This window comes from Humulus lupulus, chromosome 3 (assembly GCF_963169125.1).
Source record: "Humulus lupulus chromosome 3, drHumLupu1.1, whole genome shotgun sequence".
NCBI classification, from domain to species: domain Eukaryota; kingdom Viridiplantae; phylum Streptophyta; class Magnoliopsida; order Rosales; family Cannabaceae; genus Humulus; species Humulus lupulus.
Genome location: NC_084795.1, coordinates 138,535,059 through 138,543,868, shown reverse-complemented (window position 1 = coordinate 138,543,868; position 8,810 = coordinate 138,535,059). Strand labels below are relative to the sequence as shown.

Below are 8,810 nucleotides of genomic sequence, written 5' to 3'. Positions count from 1 at the left end.
GTACCATCGATTTTGCATCGAAAAAGCACCGTTTAGGATAATAATCAAGTTTCCATGATTGCATCGAAATAGCATCGATGTACTATCGATTTGGCATCGAAACACCATCGGCATCGATTTTGCATCGAAATTGCATCGAAAAAGCATCATTTGGGACTTTCATGATTGCATCGAAATAGCATCGATGCAAAATCGATGGTACATTGATGCCGATGGTGTTTCGATGCCAAATCGATGGTACATCGATACTATTTCGATGCAATCATGAAAACTTGATTATTATCCCAAACGATGCTTTTTCGATGCAATTTCGATGCAATCATGAAAACTTGATTATTATCCAAAACGATGATTTTTCGATGTTAGGGGTATTTTTGTCTAAAAAATAAAAATTGTCATATATTTAGGATAGTAAGTTATGGTGGCATATTAAAAATTTTCACTAAGTTATTTTGCATATAACATGAAATTTCCCTTCTATATTGGGTGGTAAATAGCATTAGTGTCAAGGTTTACCATTTGTATTGATTAGTTCTCCAACTTTTATTTTATAACAATTAGATCACAATATTTATTTTTTAGCTCACATAGGTCCCAAATTCTAATTTATAAAGGTAGAATAGAATTTTAAAAAACAAATAAAAAAACACAACACCCATTTTTTTCTCTTTAAACCTTTTTAATTAATTATTACTAAATATATTATTTTAGTAATTAACCTAAATATTCTCTTGAAATATTAAAAAATAATAATAAAAAAATTTACATACTTCAAATTTTAAAAGCATAAAATTTATTAAAATTGCTTCTATCTATAACATCTTTTTTTAAATATATGTGGAAATGATTTTTAACAATTTATAATGAGTATAATAGAAATATGTGTAGTGAAAAAAAAAAATTGTGGATAGAAACATCCATAATAAATTTAATATTTTAAATATAAATTTTTTTATTAAATATGATAAACTAATTAATATATAAATAAAAAATATATATTTTAGAGGTACCAATTCAACCCAAGTACTATTTACCCTCCTATATTTTTATTTTATTTTATTTTTTTGAGATGATCCCTCCTATATTTCATGTTCAGCTACCTTCCATCGAAAATGCTAATTATTTATATATTAAATGACTAAATAGAACAAGCATGTTTGTCAATTATTTATTTTTTCCCCATTATGATTTTATGAGTCGAAATTTAAATGATTGCTTTATTTTGGACCGTTAAAGTATATACGTATAATTTAATATTTCTATAATATTACGTCTCAACCGCAAGGCTGTTTTTATTATATTTTAATATAATATTTAATTCATTAAATAAGTATTATTTGTCATACAAATATGATTTATCACATTTCGTAATATATTATTGAGAGTTATAAAATTGGATATATGTGTGTCCAAATATAATATATTTTAGAGTTACAAAATCAGTTACAAATTTATATTTCTAAATATTATCCGATAATATGTAGATTGAGAGTTACATATTTATGTTTGAATTTCATGGAGTCATTATGTAATATGATTGTTGGAGACATGTTTTTAACTCTCATTATGTGTATAGATGTTACAAAATCTTGTGAGAAATAATTTGTGACATTTTGGAAAAATTGAATTTTTAGAGGCTGGAATTATTTGTGGCTATGACCACTGATTATCCCTAGCCGGATCCTGGAGAATAGGGGCCAGTGACCGTAGCTAGGAACATCTCTGGCCGCGACTAGGGACGCTGACAACCAACTCTAGCTTCTTTTTTCCGTCTTGAATAGTTCTAACATCTCATGTTAACACGGAGAGAGAAATGAACAAAAATAAGTGTTGATATTAGAAGTATTATATTACAAAGTGACAGAGAAATGGGTATATATACCCGAAAGACAGCCAAAGAAGTAAAACAAGAAAATAGTCTAACTGATAACAAGAGGTTGACTGAGTCAACAAGATAGAAAATAATTATAACAGTAAAGAAGTAAATAAAAGGCCTAAGAGACTAGAAATAAATCTAATACTCCCCCCTCAAGATGTACTGTTTACATCATGCACAGTCATCTTGGAGATGTGAGATGTGTAAAGAAGTTGAAGGGAGAGGCTTTGTGAAAGCATCAACTAATTGTAGGCTGCTACTAACGGGACTGATCGTGGCATTTTTTATTTTATCTCTGAGGAAATGACAATCCAATTCAATGTGCTTCGTTCTTTCATGAAATGTGGGGTTGTTAGCTATATGTATAGCTGATTTGTTATCACAGTAAATGAAAGCAGGAATAGTGGAGTGAAGATGCAAGTCTTTGAGAAGATATTGAAGCCAAGTGATCTCGCTGGCTGTTGCGGTAAGAGCCCTGTATTCTGCTTCAGTGGAGCTGCGAGAAATGGTAGGTTGTTTCTTGGTACGCCAAGAAACTAAACAATCTCCAAGGAAGATGCAAAAACCAGTTGTGGAACGTCTAGTGGTAGGACATGAAGCCCAATCAGAATCTGAGAAGGCTCTCAAGTGAAGAGAGGATCGAGAAGGATACAAAATGCCTTGACCTGGTTTACCTTTCAAGTATCTCAATAAATGATGAACAGCTTGAAGGTGAGGGGTGCGAGGAGAAGCCATGAATTGACTTAGACAATGCACGGCAAATGTAATATCAGGTCTAGAAAGAGTTAAGTAAAGTAGTCTGCCCACCAGTCTTCTATATTGAGAGGGATCCGATAGAGGTGCTCCTTTTGTTAAAGTTAGCTTTAAACGGGGGTCCATAGGTGTGGCAGAAGGTTTGGAGCCAAGGTAACCTGAATCTTGAAGGATTTGAAGAGTGTATTGCCTTTGTGAGAGAAAAAGGCCTTCTTTGGAACGAGCTATTTCAAATCCTAAGAAATACTTGAGCTGACCGAGAGCCTTGAGCTTGAATTGACAATGGTAAAGTATGTTGGAGCTGGTGTAGGTGGCTGAGTGTAGGGCCAGTAATGACTATGTCATCAACATAGACCAAAAGGGCTATGAAAGAATCAGCGGATCCACGTGTGAATAGTGTATAATCTGCTTGAGATTGCATGAATCCATCCTGTAGAAGAGCTTCTGATAGCTTCTTATACCATTGTCGAGAAGACTGACGAAGACCATAGATAGATTTGTGTAACTTGCACACCATAGTAGAACCTGTAGAAGTAAGTTTAGAATCAGTTAGACCCTTAGGTAAAGACATATAAACTTCTTTAGTAAGATCACCGTTTAGAAATGCATTATTAATATCTATTTGCAAAGTATGCCAATTTTTTATTGCTAAAATAGCAAGAAGTAATTTAAGAGTAACCATTTTGGCAACAGGAGAGAAAGTATCAAAAAAATCTAATCCCTCCTGTTGAGCATAACCTTGAGCTACTAAACAGGCTTTGTACCGTTCAATAGAACCATCACTATTGTACTTAATTTTATATACCCAACGACAACCAATAGGTTTTTTATGTGGGGGTAATGGGACAATAGACCAGGTAATTTCTTTTATTAGGAAATGGTAATTTCTTTTGTTTAGCTAATGGACAAACAAAACAAGGAGAATGTTTATGTAATTGAGAAACATCACAATGTATGTCTTTACTTAATAGATCTAGACATTTATTAGAGAGATATCCTAGCCTAGAATGCCAAGTCTCAGCAGAAACAGAGAAAATAGGGATAGTAGTGATAGTGTTGTCAAGAATGTACAATCCATTGCTATGCTTGCCGATTCCAATCATCCTCTTGGTGATTGGGTCCTGCAAGTGAAATGAATCTGAATTAAAATACAGGGAAAGTGGGCTATTGCTAAGTAAAAAACTTACGAAAATTATGTTGTATTTGAAAGATGGAACATATAAAACTTCTGTAAGAGTAAGATTTGTATTGATAGGAATAGTGCCACATTGATAAACTATTATTTTGGTGAGATTAGGCAAAATGAGTGTGGTAGGAACAGTAGGACTCAGAGTTTGAAACAAAGAAATGTTAGAGCATATATGTCTTGTAGCACCGGAGTCTAATATCCATGAATCTAATAAAGGGGAAGAAGTATGTGTAGAGAAAATAATACCTGAATTGCTGGAAGAAGAAGAAGGGTCCAAAGATGTCATACCAGGAGAATTAGCAGCAAGGAGATTAAGTAATTGTTGATATTGAGTTGGATTGAGTTGAGGGAGAAAGGTGTTGTGTTCTTGGATAGAAGAAGGAGTGTCCTCAGAGGTCTGAAATTGATTCGCTGAAGCTTCTTTTTGCTGTTTGGGCTTGTTATATCCAGGGGGATAACCATGAAGTTTGTAGCACTTCTCAATGGTGTGACCAAGAACATTACAGTGGGTGCAAAAGGGACGATTTTTGCATGGGGGAAATGATCTTGAAGCATGAGAATCAAATCTCTGATTAGAAGATTTGTTACCAGTGAAAGCAAAAGCCATGGAAGGGGACAGGACTGAAGCATTTGGTGGAGCAGTACCACGTTGATTTTCTTCCTGGGACACCAAGTGAAAAACACGACTCAAATCTGGGAGAGGGTCCATAAGGAGTATGTTACTTCGGACCTGTGAATAGGAATCTGTAAGGCCCATGAGGAATGACATAATGTATTCCATATGATGATGTTCTTGGAGTTTCTTGACACCTCCGCAAGAACAATTGTTGCAGGTGCATGAAGGTCTGTAGGTTGTTAATTCTTCCCAAATGGTTTTCAGTCTAGTATAATAAATACTGACCGATTGAACATCTTGCTTGAGGTTCATCAATTCTTTGCGAAGATTGAAAATATGAGGCCCATTACTGCGTTGAAAACGAACCCGGAGATCACGCCAAATTTCGGCAGCCAACTCATCATAGAGGATGCTAGCAGAAATTTCTTTGGAGACAGAATTAAGAATCCATGAAATTACTATGTTGTTATTACGAAACCAAGCATTATAGAGAGCAGTATTAGAGATAGAGGGCTAGGGAATAGACCCATCAAGAAAACCAATTTTATTATTGACCGAAATGGATAGGCGCATGGCTCTGCTCCAAGAGGGGTAATTATCCTGACCTGTGAGTAATTGAGACACCAGTATATTTCCAGGGTTGTCGGCATGGTGCAAATAGTATGGATTGGAAGGATCCTCAAGCGGTGTTTGTGAAGGAGCGGCAGAAGTAGGCTGAGTAGTCATTTCGGTCTCCTGAGATGCTTCAGAGGCAGAGGAAACATCATCGCTAGAACTTGGAGCGTTGGACATGGTTGATGAACAGAAGAATACTTCGTGGAAGAAGGAGAATCAGAGTACAAGCGGATGAAATCAAGAACAGAACTAAAAAGAAATTAGAAAAAGAAACGAAAAATAGAAGAGATGAAAGTGAAAACACCAGTCGCCGGAAGAAAGATGCACGACGTTACTGGGGAAGATCGATAACAGAAAATCACAGGGAAAGCTTTCTTTCCCGCTCTGGTACCATAACACGGAGAGAGAAATGAACAAAAATAAGTGTTGATATTAGAAAGTATTATATTACAAAGCGACAGAGAAATGGGTATATATACCCGAAAGACAGCCAAAGAAGTAAAACAAGAAAATAGTCTAACTGATAACAAGAGGTTGACTGAGTCAACAAGATAGAAAATAATTATAATAGTAAAGAAGTAAATAAAAGGCCTAAGAGACTAGAAATAAATCTAATACATGTAACTCCCAAAATTTCTTTTTAATTTCATAAAGATCCAATTAATATTGGTAATAATCATGGGGTTGGTGGAATTTGAAATTCAAAGTGTGTCTCAAAACTCTATAAATATGAGTCTATTGCTCACTTGTAAGACACCATTTTCTATCCACAAAGTATTTGGCTAGAAAATACACCATAGATGCTTGATAATTCCAGAAAATTATTTCCTTGAGAAATTCCTCAGTGCTTATAGAATATTGGGTTTTGGACAAATGTTTTGAATTGATGATCCTCATTATTCTATATTTTGATTATGTGAGAAATTGTGTTCTTATTTTTGTTATTTTTATTCTTTTATTCTTTTGTTTTTGTTATTCTATATCTTTCTATTTTATGTTATTGAATTGTAACATTAGTTTTATTAACACTTGTCAATTGAATATTTTGCATAGAATTATATTTGGTTTTTTTTCCTTACGTGCATTGAATATAATATATTATCTAACAGGTTTTGTACGACTCATGATGAATAGTTCCTTGAACCCACCCTTACATGATTGATAATACCCGTCAAAAGTAAAATTGTAATAGAAAAATAAAAATATATGGAAATATATCTGATTGGTCCGTGACATGGTCAGGTAATGTAGCTGTAGACTTTCACTAACTTTTAATTAAATATATATAGATAATTGCATGAACGAGGTTAATTATATACTGGGATACATAGACAGGCAATCTGAAGTGGGAAATAAAGTTATAATAAGAGGTATAGTCAGTTGAAATTATTAAAGATTTATCTTTGATCAGAATCCAGTTGATTGAGATTTGGGGAACCAAGTTGTATTAAATTAATTAGAAATGATCACCACAACCACAAGTACTTAATTTCATCATTATTATTCCGAGGCCTAGCCTCTCTCATATTTTCGTCTCACAATGATATGAGAGATATTTTTAACAAGTTTGACCAAAAGTTCCAATGAGATAAACACGTGGGTTATGCTCTAATAATGTGACTCTCTCCTCTTATGAAACAAAATTATCTTGTTCCTTCAAATTCAGGTTGAAGCAGAGCAAGTGTGCAATATTATATCTCTAAATTAATCAGAATGTTTTCTTTTTGGTTTTAAGTTTTCATTATCTGACAAAATGATCAGAGCATTGTGATAGATTGTGAGGATCTTATGCTTATATAATATATAAACAATGGGGAGGAAAAGGTTAAAAGTAAAGAAAATAGGACAATGCTTAAATTTTAACTGCACGTGTGGTAACTTTTGCAGGGTTTTGTAACCATAATACACGAATGTAAATCATTAGAAAAATTACCATAATAAGATATTGTATTAGCGTCGACAAATCAGAATATCTTGGTGGTAGAGATATTATATTATTGCAATATGGTCTTTTTCTTAATAGTAAACTAATACCTTTATTTTGGTCCTTATTATTATATATAAATAAATAAAAAGAGAGAGGAAGTGGTGGTGTGAGGTAGGTGGGTGAGTGATGAAGGTGCTTTGCTTACTTTGGATGCTCTGATTCTGAAGCGCTGACAGCGGCACAGAACGACGAACAGTTGGACGATGTTCGTTTGTCTTATTAAAATTGCCACGTGGAGATAAAACAAGTGAGCAAGGAATTAGTGTCTCATGGTTCTACTCCTTCAAATTAGATTATTCTTCAATAGTTTGAAGAACCTTCTAAATTAGTTTTCTATTTCAGAGTATTTCTATTTTTTTTTTCATTTTTATCTCTACACTAGAGAAATGATAAACTTCCTTTAAGTATTTTTTTCATTATTTTATTCCTTTATCTTTCTAATTAATTATTTTTTATATTATTTATCTTTCTATTTCTTTCTATTTTTTTAGAAGATATAATACTTAAATAAAGTAAAGAAAAATATAAAAAAAATTATATGGTGTACTATAAAAATTCTATATAAAATAAAGAAAATAGAGTTTTTGTGATATATGTTAAATGATAAAGTAAATGAGGTGCTGGGAGTGCTCTAAATATCTATTATTGTTCAAACTCCAAAGAAAAAAAAAATATAACAAGTGGGGGCCCGACCCACTTAAGAATTAGGAGACTACAAATACTTATCAGCCAAGTCAGATGGAGGACCAGACCAGATTATGCACAGACTTCGGCTGATCTATCTATTATTGTCTATGAAATGAGCAGCTTTCTTCATGTCTTTTCTATTTCTTTTCATGTTATACATATGTAATGTAACATCAGAAAGTCTTCCCATGATGGTTAATGAGCATCACTTTTTTTTTTTTTTTTTTTTTTTATCTTTTTTGTTTTAAAAAGAATCATATGATTTAGATGATCAGTAATGTTAAACAACACTGGAAAATAAGAGAAAATAATCGCCCGCAAAAGAAATGTTGTTATCTTATATTATTTGTATTTGTTTTTATTGTACCCCAAAATAAATATGAACTAAATTACTCAGCACATGGTATAGCTGGCACACAAGTACATGTAGAAAGTTTACAGATAGAACATCTAGCTAACTCTAGAGTGAGCAGCTCGAGTCAAACTTGACAACTTACGACAACGATATAATCTCCAGATCGCCTCTTGCACCAACAACTTAGTTCGAGATGTTTGACGGCCAAATCGCCTTCTAGAAACTCTGAACTTAGCCCGTGTTAGGTTAGGTTAGTTCTTCGACATCCACCTTGAAAAAAATGTTCAGTTTGCGAAAGCCTAGTCATGGTGCATAGTGAAAGATCCCAAAGACTGGGAGATTCTTTATACACCTCATAAAGACCCATATTTTATTACACATTTATTACGTGAGATAAAAAATGTAAATTCTGTAGGCAATCACATCCTTATGTAAATGGGAAGTTACCCAAATTTATTATTTGTCATGTTTATGTGCGTAGTTACCCAAAACTGTCTAGAGGAATCCTCTATAAATACCAGGGGAGTGGACAGAAAAAGGGAGCGACAAAGTCCTAAATAGATCAATAAGATTGTCATGTGGACTAGGTGAATTTTAACCATTGAACAACGTAAACATGTGTGATATTTTTTATTTGTTCCATTACGGTTTAGCAAAAAGCCTAATATCTCTATTGTCGGATTTCTTAATCCATTGTTGGCGAAAAACCGCGTCAACAGTTCTTACATGTTT

The 8,810-nt window shown here is 33.3% G+C and overlaps 1 protein-coding gene across 1 annotated transcript; it reads right to left on the bottom strand.

Moving 5' to 3' along the window:
• Nucleotides 1-3,709: 3,709 nt before the first annotated feature.
• Nucleotides 3,710-5,226, bottom strand: LOC133825090 (uncharacterized). Its single transcript, XM_062258082.1, has 3 exons — nucleotides 5,040-5,226; nucleotides 4,065-4,892; nucleotides 3,710-3,750 (listed from the first exon to the last, which is right to left on the bottom strand). The coding sequence occupies exons 1-3, from the start codon at nucleotides 5,224-5,226 to the stop codon at nucleotides 3,710-3,712; spliced, it is 1,056 nt and encodes a 351-aa protein (XP_062114066.1).
• Nucleotides 5,227-8,810: the final 3,584 nt, after the last annotated feature.

Excerpts from the sequence above, each read along its gene's own strand:
- LOC133825090 (XM_062258082.1), bottom strand. The coding sequence starts at position 5,226 with ATGTCCAACGCTCCAAGTTCTAGCGATGATGTTTCCTCTGCCTCTGAA. Across the intron at positions 4,893-5,039 it reads GGTGTCTCAATTACTCACAG|TAATTTCATGGATTCTTAAT; the intron begins GTCAGGATAATT and ends ATAACAACATAG. Across the intron at positions 3,751-4,064 it reads TTCTTCTTCCAGCAATTCAG|GACCCAATCACCAAGAGGAT; the intron begins GTATTATTTTCT and ends TTTCACTTGCAG.